At 35.6% G+C, this 16,016-nt stretch overlaps 1 protein-coding gene across 2 annotated transcripts in view; it reads right to left on the bottom strand.

Annotated features, from left to right (window-relative positions):
* LOC132552960 (amyloid-beta precursor-like protein) overlaps positions 1-16,016 on the bottom strand; it is a 46,286-nt gene that overhangs the window by 5,313 nt on the left and 24,957 nt on the right. For both annotated transcript variants that reach the window (XM_060217160.1, XM_060217161.1), the window contains exons 5-6: positions 2,897-3,108; positions 821-916 (exon numbers count right to left, since the gene is read on the bottom strand). In XM_060217160.1, the coding sequence (XP_060073143.1) occupies positions 821-916; positions 2,897-3,108 (308 nt within the window). The remainder of the gene's footprint in view (positions 1-820; positions 917-2,896; positions 3,109-16,016) is intronic.

The raw sequence follows: 16,016 nt of genomic DNA, 5'->3' as shown, positions 1-16,016 counted from the left end.
GTCCCTGGTTACGTGGATGTGTTGCCTGGTAATGTGGATGTGTTGTTCTGGTTATGTGGATGTGTTGTTCTGATAATGTGGATGTGTTGTTCTGATAATGTGGATGTGTTGTTCTGATAATGTGGATGTGTTGTTCTGGTTATGTGGAAGTGTCCCTAGTTACAGGGATGAGTTTCCTGTTAAAGTGGTGTGTTTCCTGGTTGCATGGATGTGTTGTTCTGATAATGTGGATGTGTTCCTAGTAACATGGATGTGTTTCCTGGTTGCATGGATGTGTTGTTCTGATAATGTGGATGTATTGTTCTGATGATGTTGTTGTATTGTGCTGGTTATGTGGATGCATTGCCTGGTTATAATGACAGTGTTTTGTTTCCTGTTTACAAAGAAAAGTGATGAGGTTGAAATATGAGGTTCGGTATCTACTGATGGTAACAAATGTTTTATTCTAATTCTACTTCAGTAATGTGATTTAGGTGAGTAAATTTATACCAAAACAGCAAAGGTGTCCTTTCTGTATTACAAAATTACAATAATGTTTTTGTGAAATGATTAATTTTCATTGATTGGCCTCGGTATTTTAAATCTATGAATGTCCACAAACTGAAATAAGGATATCTATTGCACTATATTTATCAATGAAATCAAATATCTACTGAATAGTGGTTTTTTTTGTTTGTTTTTTGTTAAAAAAACCAAGAAAATATATGATTGTACACTGATTGTACACTGATTGACATCAGCATTAAGAGCCTCAGCCACAAGTTACTAGGATACAGGATGGGGTTGCTAGGGTTACAGGTATATTTCCATGGTTACATACCTTCATGACATCAGCATTAAGAGCTTCAGCTCCCTTGACATCTGTTTTTTTCATCTCGGCAATCTGTTCTCTTGCTTCTTCCCATTCCTTCATCATCTAGAAATACATGGCACAGGTGACCACTGACCTATAGACATGTCACTTTAAATTGAAAATTGTTCCTTTTCTTCAAATTATAATTTTCCTGCAGAATTGATGTTGTGTTTCCTCTATATAACCAGGGACATATTATATACGTCCCTGATATAACAAAGGAAAATAACACCTAATTCATGAGATGTATTGTACCGTGGCTTTTTATTTAAAAATTGTAAAGTGTGACATCAAAATCAATCAAAGATGTAAATATGAATCGTTTTGGGAAGCACTTTTGCAATCTCACTAATAAGAAATACATTTCTGAGACTTTAAATCGAAAGTAAGTTAGAGAAATCAGGATCTAGTGTCATCATATCTAATGACTTCACCAGATTTCAAATGAGGTTACATGTTGCCGAATTTTATCAAATTACCTTTTCTACAAAAACCTCATGTAATTTATACCTCACTTAGGTCAAGAAAAACAAAGAAAATTAATGATAATTGAATCAAAATCCAAGCACAATTAAATAAAATTAGGGCAAAATATGGACAAAAGAAAGATTTATTTGGAGACTCTTAAAAAGTACAAGAAGAATAAGACCAGGTGTTTGTAAGGGGATAGCCTCTTCTGCTTCAGCATTAGCTGTAATAGCTAGTCAACACAAAGGCAATATTACAGCAATGTTTTGGTGCCACCTGGTGGAAATACATTTCAACAGAAAATTGTACAATCCAAATAAGGATATGGCAGTGATAAAGTGAACTGTACTCAAGAATTCAACAATTAATATGGCACCGCATACCAGCACAACTGAGATTCCAAATTATCAGGGATTTCTCGAAGTCAATGACACCTGGACATTTTTGCTGCTGCATGGTTTTAATTTAGTTTGTGTTGAATACAGTAATTTAAAACATCCCCTCATCAGCGTTTGTGCTCATTACGACAATAACAGACATTAAAGCACCTCAGGGACGCCTATGATTCATTCTTAACATCAAAATCAGCTCATTTGCATATTCTGAGATCCAATGCACACAATTTGAGTTATTTCAAATCCTACAGTACAATGATGTCATCATCATTCATTGTTTGACTTTATTATTAAATATGACAGGACTGGCAGTTTTTGTACAGGATGTGGTGAAACAGATTTTTAAAAATCTGAGATATATATTGTATTGTAGAGATTGTTGTTTATGGGACTTTGTTTTTTGCCATAAAGAATAAATTTTACTGGACTAATCTGGTTGGTAATAATCACAAGAATTTCAAATTTGTCAAAACTCTTGTGCTTGCCAGGTTAATTATCTACGCCCTTGGATTGAACCACTTACTTTTTCACTCTGCATTGAAAAGCATAGTTTTCATCCATGAACTGAGATTCATGAGTTTTACCTTAAAATGAATGAGATGCATAATTTTCACCCTAGGATGAATGAGGTCCAAAGTTTTCACCTTTGGACTGAGATGAATAATTTTCATCCTAGTATGAATGAGGTCCAAAGTTCACCCTTGGACTGAGATTCATAAATTTCACCTTAGGATGAATGAAATCCATAATTTTCACCCAAGGATGAATGAAATCCATAATTTTCACCCTAGAATGAATGAGATCCATAATTTCTACCCTTGCTTCAGTTCATTTTTTTTTTATTATTTCTTTATGTCCTTGCAACAACCAGGGTCATTTAAAGAATGTGCCAGGTTTGGGTGGTGGAAGAAAGTACCAACATGTCGCCAGAACCGGGCCACTGCCCCACATAGGTCCTGAACCTGCACCCCAGAGGTGAAGGGCAAAGATAAAGACAGACAGACAGACAGACACTTTAATCACTCGACCCCATAGCTCATTTTAACCTTAGAATAAGAATCTCCATTAAAATAAAAAAAGGATTCTATCAATCTTGCACCAATAAAAGTGGACAACTATAATGCGCAAGAGAAAACATTTTCGGATTAATATCCATCTTGTTCATACAGCATCACAGTACCTTGTTGATGCGGTCCTGGTGTCGTTTGTTCAGTGCCATTTCTGAAGACTTGAACCTTTCGTGTTCATTTCTGTATCGAGACAGGTATTCCTCATCGTTACGGAGGTATGCCTGGTAGGCATCATCAACATTGGCATCCTTGTCAATCACCACGGTCTTGGTTTTGTCCTCCTTGGGCAAGCTAATGACTCTGGGATGGTCGACTGGCTTTCCTGTAAATACATAAATATAGGACATGTCAATATCTGTGACACCTAAAGTTACAATAATATTTTTCATACAGCTCTGAGTTTTTGCATTTTATTTTTAAATCAAATTTACTAGGTAAAAAAAAAACAAAAAAAAAGGGGGGGGGGCATTTATTATTGGTTTATTTGGTTTATCAGGCAATTTTCCTATCCGTTAAGCTCCCTTAAATGTGATAATAATATATAATAACATTGCAATAACAGGTCAGTGAGTAGACTGCGCATGTAACCTTAAGTGAAGATCAGGTATGTTGTGTGTGGTTTGTGATTTGTGTGGTTTGTATTGATCTCTGCTGTGGTTGTGTCTGTGGTAAGGCACTTTACCTAATTTACTACGGATGACATGCGATGGACCTCCCTTATGTTGTTCAGTGAAGTAACCATCAACTACTACAAGGATACCCGTCTCAAAATGACTGGCTATATAGAGGGTGATAAACCCAGCAAACAAGCAAATGTCATGTAATAAGCCCATCCTTTGACATTGAGCCAGGGAAAATATTTCGCTCCCCTGGGCTTGATATTGTAAGATCGATAATATCCTCCAAATCCATTCCCAAGTTTAAACCTCATTTATTACATCCTGCCTTGTTTTGATGCAAGTATTGCTGATAAATGGTTGCTGGATAACAGAAACAGAATATGTGTAGCTAGGAATCATGAGACACAAGCTTTACTTCTTAGTCAGAACGGGAAAGCAGGATTTCTTGGCACTTGTTAAAACAAACAATGTATTCTTGAAGCATACATACTTAAGGTAGAAGAATTCTGTAGTGTGTTTTTTATTTGATACAGGGATATTTCAAACTAGAATTAACGGCAAACAATACAAATAAAAAAACAGTTTCATAGGAATATCGTCAGGCACTGCATTGTGCTAAGGAAGATGTACCCAAGGGTACTATAGAGACAAGAATCTGGCAAGGCACCATGTGAAAGTGAATTTCCTATGATTTCAGTTCTTTCCATGTCTTTCAACTCTCTCTGTCTCTAATGTCTTGTTATCTCTTTGTCTGTCTGTCTTTCCTTTCTGCCTTTTTTTTGTCTATCTATCTCTGTTTTTGTCTGTTCCTTTTTTGTCAAACTTTCTCCGTCTGTTTCTCTATCTTTTCTGTCTCACTGTCTCTCAATTCTCCTTGTTTGGCAATTTTATCATATTTACTGTAACCATTTTATTAATCTTTCATTTGTTTTATAATAATGCCATAATATATTGGGATCAGGGACATGTGTGCTGTATATATAAGGCAATAGGTCAGAATGGAGACATTTAGTCTGCAATAAATCCCTGCCAGATAATTTACCCTGCCACTTCTGCAACTTTCTTTCCAAAACCTGGATTAAGTCCACCCTGTGACTTGCAGTCCAGAACTAATAAGTTTGCAGAGAGAAATATGTTACAGTAGAATTGAAGAATTATGAGAAAGTCATATCGCAAACAACAATAAATGTAAAGAAAGGATTGAAAATAATGACAATCCAACTATTCTCCTTTATGTCCCTCGTAAACCAAACTCGCGGTGACTTCTTCCATAGTAAAGTCATTTCTTTAAATTAAAGGTAATATGTTGGTCCCCTTGGCATATTGCAGTATACTGCACGCATGTAGTGAGTTAATGCATTTTTGGCATCATCAACACTGGAAACCCACAGATAATGTTAAATTGCCTAGAACACATTGTGTGTGTAAATTAGGCCTGATATTTAGAGTGACATTTCCTGAAAGCTAATTATCATGTCAGGGCCACCTCTCCTGGCTTGGTCAACTTTAGAAGATGTTTCAATTTTACTGAAAATCTAAATAAAACCCTTATCTGAGTAAAGACCAATGAAATACTGGTAACGATTCTTCTAAAGTGTACCAGAAAGGGGATTGATAAAAAAAATTTGAATACAAGGCTGCTGTAGAATCGATTCTGCTCGAGTTTCTGTTGAGGTAGTGTTACCAATGGTGTTCAGCCATGGTAATATAATAGCATTGCTGGTGTATTGGTGCGGAGATGTGTACATGAGAGAGAAAGACGAGATGTAACAGAATTATCCAAAAATAATGGAAAACTACAAAGGTTTTCCGAACATCCAGCACAGACAATTCATATACCACAAACTGTACTGTCTTTATGACTACATATTTCAAATCAATACTTCCTCACTCAAACGGCTCTATATGTACTGTATATATAGTTGTTTAATTTCCTAGAACTAATAATTCGCTTTTCTCTAAATTAGGAATTGATCATGGGGGTTAAATTACAGATAATGTTAAATTGCCTAGAACACATTGTGTGTGTAAATTAGGCCTGATATTTAGAGTGACATTTCCTGAAAGCTAATTATCATGTCAGGGCCACCTCTCCTGGCTTGGTCAACTTTAGAAGATGTTTCAATTTTACTGAAAATCTAAATAAAACCCTTATCTGAGTAAAGACCAATGAAATACTGGTAACGATTCTTCTAAAGTGTACCAGAAAGGGGATTGATAAAAAAAATTTGAATACAAGGCTGCTGTAGAATCGATTCTGCTCGAGTTTCTGTTGAGGTAGTGTTACCAATGGTGTTCAGCCATGGTAATATAATAGCATTGCTGGTGTATTGGTGCGGAGATGTGTACATGAGAGAGAAAGACGAGATGTAACAGAATTATCCAAAAATAATGGAAAACTACAAAGGTTTTCCGAACATCCAGCACAGACAATTCATATACCACAAACTGTACTGTCTTTATGACTACATATTTCAAATCAATACTTCCTCACTCAAGTGGCTCTATATGTACTGTATATATAGTTGTTTAATTTCCTAGAACTAAAAATTCGCTTTTCTCTAAATTAGGAATTGATCATGGGTGTTAAATTACACTCGTTCAGCAGCCACATATAATAAAATACACTTTCTGAGGTTCTCAGCTTCGCTTAAAAAATCTTGGTGCATTTCTGATTCTGCACTATCTGTAATCCACATCGAAAAAAAAAAAAAAAGAAAGAAATCCCCCATGAATACAAACTATAGAGTTACTATTTCCTGATGTAACATTATTGATGAAGATTTGGAAAAAATATGTTTTGGTCTCGTATGAAAATTGATTAAATTCCAATAAAAAGCAAAGTATAATGTTGACTTGGGATGGTTTTAAATATCTTTCAGTTAAAGTTTTTTTTTTCTAAACCAAAGAATTATATATCCTTCACATTGCATAACAGAAAACACTTCGGCTAGTGCCTGAATATATTTCAAATAAACAGCTTTTACATCTACCAACATAAACATACTCAGTGTTCCCTTGAGAATGAGGTAGGCTCCCTGCCAGTTATGGTCTTGTGAGTACATGGTAACATTTACTACTTCTGTTGTTACATAAGATCAATATGTTTTACTCATAGCAGACAAGCACCTGGGAGACCAGAATAATTGAAACTGATCTATATCTTTTTGAAGTTCTACAAGGTTTACTTATCAAAGTCTAGTACAGGACAAAAACACAAGTATATATATACACAACAAGTCTCCACTAACCAATGAGATAATGCAATTTCTGTTTTCAGTGACATGATATTGAAAACATTTCCTGGCATTAAGCCTGATCACCAAATCCTAAACCATTGTCTTGCAGTTTGGTAAAGCTCATAGATCCTGTTCCTTCCTTCTGTAGTCACAAAGAATCACATTGCAAAACGCATATATATGTATAACAGGAGTGGAAAAATACACTGCCAGACTGGGGTTTGAAGCGGGGACCTTCCAAACTCTAGACGAATGGTCTACCTTCTGAGCTAACAGGTCCCCGATGATTGACCCTGTCTAGTTCCACTACATTCCTCCCTCCTTATTTTTAGTCTTTGCCCCCAAAGACATCACATCTAACAATCAAGGTTTGGGTATCTCCTTGTTAAGCATTCACATACTGCTTGAAACAAGGTTTGATCATGGCATCAAATGTAACCGGCGTAGAAAAATGCACGACCAGACTGGGGTTCGAACCCAGGACCTTTCAAACTCTAGACAGATGCTCTACCTACTAAGCTAACTGGTGGCCGATGGACAACCCTGTCCAGTTCTGCTGCATGTGTAACTCAAGTGACACGTTGTTTGTTTTCATATATTTTTTATTTAAAGTAATTTTTGTTATGAATCCACACAACAATATTACTGATGTTTCTATTGATGAATGAGCCTGTAGTTTGATTTGTAGAGAACTGCTTATCATAAATGCTGTTTCCAGATTCTTAAAGCAACTCATCACATATGTGACACTATCAAGTAGATCACTCTGTTGTTAAACCGGAAATGGTTATATGAACAGGAAGCAGTATTTTATTGTATATAATGTTGGTTGGAAATTTAAAATATGAAAATAATAATTTTCATGAATTTATTGTTGTTTAATTTAGCTTATAACAGGAATTGAGTGTTAAATATGTACATAGTATATTGCACCAAATATGACCTTTACCTGTCCAGCACTGCATAGCCAAGTAGGGACTTATGTAAACAATGGTAGCCAGAATTCATATAAACAAATGTGATGTGTATATATAAACAGTGCAGTACAGTTAGAGTAACGATGATTGTATAATTATAACGTAAAATATTTCAAGGTCATGAGAAAATAATAGTTTAGATAGTGAATTGTATATAGTTGCTTAGTACAGCATTATGAGTATGTAAGATAAACATGACCGATTTAGCAGATGTTAGGTTCTGCGTAATTGTTAAGTATTTGATTATTATATATGTAAATAGTGACCAATATGCAGTGGGTCTGAAGACTGGTAGTACCAATTGTCATTCCAGACAATAGCTTCCTGGGATTGGGGAATGGACCAATCAACGGTCGTTGCACTAAATGTGCATCCCCAATCCATCAACACTTATCCCATACACAATAACAAATAGCCCAAGATTCTGCATTTTGTGTCCAAATCGGTATCATTTTGACAGAATCTTGATATGGTTGGGTCGCCAGGATCAACCATTGTTCTTGAGGAATTTCCACCTGCGGAGTTGTCCGACTTTTGGCTTCCCCTATAAATACTGGGCAGTTTTCGCTGCTCATGGCACTTGGATCTAGGGATGCCAAAGGGACAACTTCCGGTTGTGGGACTGACTCTACGGAAGCGTGATAGGGAGCGAGCCTTCTTGTGGACTTCACTGTGCTATATAAACAACAAGTAGAAAGGAATTTGGACTTGGCTTTTTCTTCGGGAAACACAACGCGAGCGGGGGCACAGTGGGGTTACACATACTTACGAGTCAACATTTATGTTTTGGTTCCTAGTAGTTCTATGACTGGATAAATTTGTACTTTTCTAAAGTAAAAGATGTATTAAGGCCAAACAAAAAGTATTTCCTATTTCCAGTATCCACTACCTACTGTTGTATTATGTGCCTACCCTGAACTTTTTAGGGCAATATTCAAAGAAGCATTGTTAGAGTTAGAGTCCTCTGTATAAACCATATAAAATTGTTTGTTAAATCATCTGCTGAAAGGCTGCAATAGTGGATGTAAAACCTATTACATAAATAAATACATTGTGAAAATCAAGTTAAATTTTCTAATGACCCTAAATTTTTTCAACATGTTACAGGAAACATATGCACCATTTTGTCTGGCCTAAGACTAGATTTAAAGTCTGTTTCATGAACTTTTAACAGTGAAATAGTTAAAGAGGGACTGATTTATTTCATCTTGTGATAATACTTGGCAGCTACAACTGAGACAACCTGTCATAGGAGAGAAATCAATAGTCGACAGAAAATATTTCAAAGCCTAGTTTTAGATGGATACTCCATATTATTAATGAGGTTTGTCGCAAATCATTCCAGATGTACTTGCATGCAGTTCAAATTTAGAATTATACAAAAGTGAAATTGAATTAATCATGTTCTCTAGATTTAAAATGATCAGGGACAGAGGTCAAATTTGAAAGCAAATACTGAGCACCATTCTCTGATGCTGACTCAGATTTGATCACCAACAGGTACTGCACAATCATCAACATTCGTCTGTCATTCCGAGAACATGCCTACAGTTTTGCTGAGATCAGCATGCATGGCTGTCTTGTGAGATTTTGTCTGGTGTGCAGTATGGTGTTAAGAGACTGTGCTGCTCCCTGGTGGGAATTCCATGTAAATGATTTCCTGGCTCAGAAGGGATATAACTATACATAAATATAACTTATACAGACAATCCAATCATTGGCCGAGTAAATAACGATAAAGCCTGTACTTTGTCTCTAGTCAATGTCGATCGAGACAAAATGCACTGGAACACTGCCATTCAACCTCAATTGAAGATGCTTAGTATCATTATGACCAAACAATATTCATGGAATTAGCATAATAACCATATATGGCCTGTACTTAGCATTATTACCATATATGGTATCCAATATCATTATGACCATATATGGTATGTAATTATCATTATAATCACATATGGTAAATTTGAATTCCACATGACCTTGATATATGCAATAAGTATATATAACCATATATAGTCTGCAATTAGCATTTTGACCATATATGGTATGTTATTAAGCACTGTAGCCATTAATTGTATGCAATTATTTGCATTGTAATCATATTTGGTGTATCAATCTGCACAGCGACCATGTATGGTATGTAATCATGGACAGTGACTATATATAGTATGTTATTAGCTTTGTAACCATACCTAATATATATGAAATTAGCATAATATAGTGAATGCAATCTTGCCACAACATTTTTATTGTCAAGCGAGCGTTAATTACGAGTGATGATTACTCGGTATCCAAATAATGATGTCAGAGCAGAAGACTGAACGTGGCTGCCAAGACACGATTCTCTAACTGATTACTGAGCATTAAAGCTCTCGCTAATTACCATCTAACCAACATAATCTCCCTTGATCAAATCTCGCAAGAATTAAACAAAGCATTGACCTTGAATTGTTCAGATTTTCAACGGAATACACAAGCATTCCGAAATCTCAAAGTAGAAATATGATTCTAAAAGTAATTAAAGTAAATTTCCTTTTTGAAAAATAATTATTTCACCTTAACAAGAAATTGAATGTGTGTTTGTTTCAGGAAATGGAACTTCTGTGCAAGGAACTTAACTGATGTTTTGCTGTAAATGAATATCTCTTGTTCTGTACATTAACCAGCTAATACTTATGCATTCTATTGATTTTTAAAGTAAATTATTATGAAAACATACATCAAAACATTTAAGTCGATCAGACATGAATACCACTGCTCCCTTACATGCAGCATCATTGTGACCTTTGACCCTCTATTTGATTGATACCTCAAAAAAATCTGGTATAGAACTTGATGTTATGATACTGGGGTAAAGAGGAACTAAACTGTTTGAGAGGTACTCAAGGAATGAAACAGATTCAGAACAGGATGCAACAAATGTGACCAAGAGGGATGTGACAAGAGTGGGACATGACAGAGTGGGTCATGACACGTGACAGAGTCGGACATGACAAAGTGGGACACGACAAAATGGGACATGACACAATGGAACATGACAAAGTGGGACAAGACACAATGGAACCTGACAGAGTGGGACATGACAAAGTGGGACATGACACAATGGAACATGACAGAGTGGGACATGACAAAGTGGGACATGACAAAGTGGGACACAACAGTATGGGATGTGACAGAGTGGGACAAAGCAGTATTGGGTATAACAGATATGGTTAACACTAAAGTGACAGACAAGAGTAAGACTTCTATGAAATAGTAGGTCCATTAAATATCCTGTCTTTCCTAAATGTCAGTAGCCAAACACAGGAGATACTGTACAAATGTCTTAGAGACTAATGTACCAGTTTGGCAATCTATTGAGTCTTTGACTGAATGAAATGTTGGAACTTCATTCCTCAAATTTTTGAAAAGTGTGTGAAATCTTGACATGAAAATGAAGATAGATTGTTATTTTACTTAGTAGTTGTTTGCAATGTTGCAAATGTATCATTTAACTTTATTTCTCTTCAGCACTTCCATGGTCTGGGAGGCAGAAAATCAATGTAAACATGGTTTCTCTGACACTTAAGGATTCAACAGAGACAGTGATCATAGACTCCATGTCTGTCTCACATTTTATACCTGTCTCGCTGTAAACCATCCTTCTACAGAACAGACTGATGGCTTCAGTGAACATCTCCAATCAATTACCATCAAGACAGGAAGAATGCAAAATCAATGTATCTCTTAGATGTAATATGTTATACTGATATGGCAATCATATATCTTATTCTTGGTAGAAGTGATAACACCACAGAACTGCAGTCTTACAGTAGACACAGCCAGCGATTGGCTACTAATAAAACTAATTACTCCTTATAATGAACTACCACAAAAATACTTTATATGATTCCTGGCATTGTATCTAGATTGTAATCCAGATCTGTTTTTAAACAAGAGATCCCGAGGAATCTTGGTGCCCACCATTGTTCGATCTTTATTTGCTCTTTGAAAGTTGAATCTTTTCTCTTCTCTGTTTTTGTTCTTAATGTGTGAAATTTCAACATTTCTTTGCAGAAATAGCAATGATAATATTTACCTTCCAATTCAAAAATGGTCGCCAGGAAACCTTTTTTTTCTTCTATTAAGTACCAACATCAAACAAACACAAGTAGAGACCAAAGGGAACACACAGATGAAATTTAAGAGGGATCCATTCAGTACTTCTCAAGAAATAGTGATAACAAAAATTGTTTACGGACGAATGGACAACTGATCACGGATGTAGGGCGATTTGAATAGCCCATCTGATGATGGCAAGTTAAAAATTTCCCGATAAAATTTTCAACTGTCTAAAGTTAAAGTTTAAATGCATTGTGTATATATTACGTTTATTCATATTTATTGCTGTTCAGCAGACAAGAAAATAAATACAATCTCATTGTTCTGTAAAAAGTCATGGACTTATGGCATGATAAATGTTAAATACTGGAAATTCTGACAACTCCTTCTAGACTTGAAATGTAGCCCACAATCCTTCACTTGCCTGTCTAAAAATAGGTTACTGAATTCTGCTATATCAAAATCAATCACAGGTATTCAGCATTGTAAAGTTTAATCATGTTATGACCCCACAAGCAGAGTGCACAAGTCCCATTGTGTGACATCTAATCTATACTGTCCTTTATACTTCAGCATTCAGACTGATCGACGCGAGTACAGCACACTTTATCTTTTTTAATATGATTAAAACTTGTTGAGACCAAACATATCTCAGACCTGATGATTAATTCTCTGGCGCTGTGAAGAACGGTTTGTGTGGTTATGCCGTTCCAATGCATGCAGTGCTGAGTTCGATATTATGACTTCCCTTAGATATCTTTTCAAACACATTTAAACTAAATGAGTGGAAGTCTTTCCTAATGACACGAAATACACTAATTTATCTTTTCAACAGTATTGTATTTTTGACCAATCAGAAGATCACTTTCCATTCTCTTCTGAAAAGGATGAGATCACAATTAGATTTGATTTGTTTTGATACCTCGAGCTCTGTCATCAGTTGGCATATTTGCCAACAATTTTCTCTGCATTTTCTATAAAGGGGTTGCTTTGTGTACTCCTTAATTAACTGTAAGTGAATCAATTATGATGAAAATGTTTGTCAGACATGAATGCCCCTACTCCAAATGAATATAAGTTTCATTGTTTCAGAAATTAGCATAAGTTTTCTCAGAATATGACAAAGAACTTTTAACCTTGACTGATGACCACTTTTATACACCAATGTGGACATGAGATACCGACTGTCGAAGTTTTTTCAGAATATAACACAGATTCCGACTGTTTGAAGTTTTCTCAAAATATGACACAGATTCAGACTGTCGAAGTTTTCTCAAAATATGACAAAGATTCAGAAAGGGGAAAACATGATAAAGAGAACACATGGATAACAATATATTCCCCCTCCCCCACCCACCCACCAATTTCTAGGGCACAGAAAGCAAATCAAAGTTACCATGTAATTAATAACCTTATGCCTGGTTATCATAGTAATCCTGATAACTGCTGTTTCATTGTGATGAAGTTTGTTCTCAGGACTTTGAGTCAGAGGGAATGTGTCGACTATCTTTGCTTATCAGAGAATGATTCTGGGAAGTTTCAACCGGACTGTTTCAACACCGAGGTACCTGACTTCAGGTCATTTTCTGGGGCCTCAGTGGGGCTGAATAAGGTCCCATTCTCAATTGTATTTATTTCATAATATGACCAAATTTACAAATTATATAATTTACTAAAAAAAAAATTCATTCCCAACTAATATTTTTCCCCCCAAAATTGAGATAAAAAGGCCTTTTCATAAACAAGAGGAAAATAGCTCCGTGGAGTTGTATCCAAACTCCCTATATTATCAAAGACTAGCTGTTGTTGTCTGATAAATTTCAGTACACTATGTGTCAAAAACAATAAAATCCTCCTCTTCAAAAATCTTATCTACAATGGTGCCATGGTAGAGGTGCCTATGTCTCCTCAAAATACTTGTTCTCAATAGACTACAGGCACAATTGTATGGGGATAAAAGCGAGAGTACAGACGGTATTTCAAGTAAAATTCATTCATAATTCATGTCCGTGGCGAGGAAAAGACAAAGCATAAATAACCAATCAGGCGCCTTTCTATCATACAGCAGCTATGTTTTTCCTGGCAAACTGCCAATTTGAAAAATCTCTCGTACTCAGTACAGACTCCCGGATTCATCAGTATTGAAATAATCAATACTTTATCACCTCGCCAGATACGAAAAAGTGAAATAGCTTTTATTTCAAAATTAATGACCGTTTCTGAAAAAGTAATTGTTGATATTGGTTGTGTGAATTTTTCAGATATCAAAATTCATTTGATAAATATATGTAAGACAGAATTTTGATTCTCTATTTGAAAGTTAACAAGTCCTTCAGCATACTATACAACAGTAAAAAAGCCAGCTGCTTTAGAAGCCTGTATGTTATTGGAGCTGAATAAGTATTCTAAAAGAAAATCAATACTGGCTGCTTAATAGGTATGTTCCCACCTAGTCCTGAAAACAAAGGAACTAGAGAGCCAGATAATATGTTGGGTCAGATTACATAAGACCTCAATGAACACAAAGATAGGGTTCTGATCTACAGTTAATCAACTCATTTTCCCATGTGTCTTATTGTATAAAAGATATATTCTATTTCATTTCAGAATGAATGAGATCAGGAGAGATTCCCTGCATATAGGAAAAATTAATTCACTATGAAAATAAGGTGATTTCTTTTACAAAGTTCCATAAAATTGTTTCAATTAATTGGAGTTTTTTAACACCTCGTTGTATAGAGCAGATCTCTTTCTTGCTTAAATTGGTAAGAATTTCATTTCCTTAACCAACTCTCCACTGTATTTGTTGTTTTCTTTTTTTCCCTCTGTACAGAGTTCAGTCACCTTAAACCTACCAGATATACTTTTCTATACAGGTTTATGAAATACAGCCACATGATGTTTTTCTATACAAAGTTAACTCCCCTTATAGTCTCTAGAATTTTTTTATACAGAGCGAAGTCACCTGATAGTTAACTTTTCTACAGAGGTAAGATGCCTTAGCAGCCATACAAGTTGTTTTATTAATACATTATCATTTTGGTACCAGATATGTTTTATTGTATACAGAGTGATGTCCCCTGATTGCAACTAGTCATGTTTTATCTTTAGAGTTAAGCCCCTTATAGGCACAAAACTCTCTACAGAGTAATGTCCCCTTATTACCTTATTGTACTATTATAGATTGAAGCTCACTTAAAGGCATGAAACATCTTTTAGTCTTTTTATGGTCAGCAGCTGTTTTCTGTACAGAGTTAAGTCCCCTTACTGCCAAAAGATCTGGTTTTTCTCTTTGACCTCATCAGTGCCAAGACAAACATCCACAAATCCTCTCTTAGCCAAGCATTAACATGACTCTGCTCCTCAGGGGAATTACTGCCAGTTTTTGGCTGAGAGGGGTAAGTGCTGGTCAGCATCACAAGTATAGACAAGCTGACTAGAAAAATCACTGGAACATTCTCAGCTCTAACACTTGTAACATGGAATGTTATACTATTGATTGCTGAAGCTAGCCACAGGGCCTATCAATGTCATGTTCAGAATCTGTGTTTTCTTCACTAATGTATTTCTGTCAAGGTTTCAGGTGCTTTCAGTCAGGAGAACTATACAGAAAATACTATGCTGTGTTAACATTTACTCTCCTACTTGTGTATATTTACATATCAGGAATGCTGCCCACAGCCAGATAATTTTAACAAAATCATATTAAACATGTCTTTTTTTCCCCAATCCACAACAGTAGATAGTTTGTATATAGAAAGGCCAATCCTTCCTACAACTTAATGGTCAGATTATATGCTTTGGGGCTGCATGATAAAAGAGGCTTGCACAGTAGTTTTCTTACGTATGATTTATATAGGTTAAAGGTTATCAGTCTGTAGGTTAGAGGTCATCTACCTTTAATTATTATACGTCATCTGTCTTTATATCTTAAATAATGCATCTCATGCAACCTGTAGGTTATATGTCATCTGCCTTTAGGTTACAGGTCATCTGCTTTTAGGTTATAGGTCATCTGCCTTTAGGTTACAGGTCATCTGCTTTTAGGTTATAGGTCATCTGCCTTTAGGTCACAGGTCATCTGCTTTTAGGTTATAGGTCATCTGTTTTTAGGTTATAGGTCAGCTGCATTTAGGTTATAGGTCATCTGCTTTTAGGTTATAGGTCATCTGCCTAGGGGCTATACCTCATATGCTTTTAGGTTATAGAAGTCAGATGCTTTTAATAATTTAAATAACCTGTCTTTTAATGTCATAAGTCATCTGCCAATAGGTCGTCGGTCATGTGACT

This window comes from Ylistrum balloti, unplaced genomic scaffold (genome assembly GCF_031769215.1).
Source record: "Ylistrum balloti isolate Yb309-2 unplaced genomic scaffold, AGI_CSIRO_Ybal_v1 Utg370288, whole genome shotgun sequence".
Classification (NCBI taxonomy): Eukaryota; Metazoa; Mollusca; class Bivalvia; order Pectinida; family Pectinidae; genus Ylistrum; species Ylistrum balloti.
The sequence above is the reverse complement of the archived record's forward strand: the minus strand, read 5'-3'. Positions and strand labels throughout refer to the sequence as shown.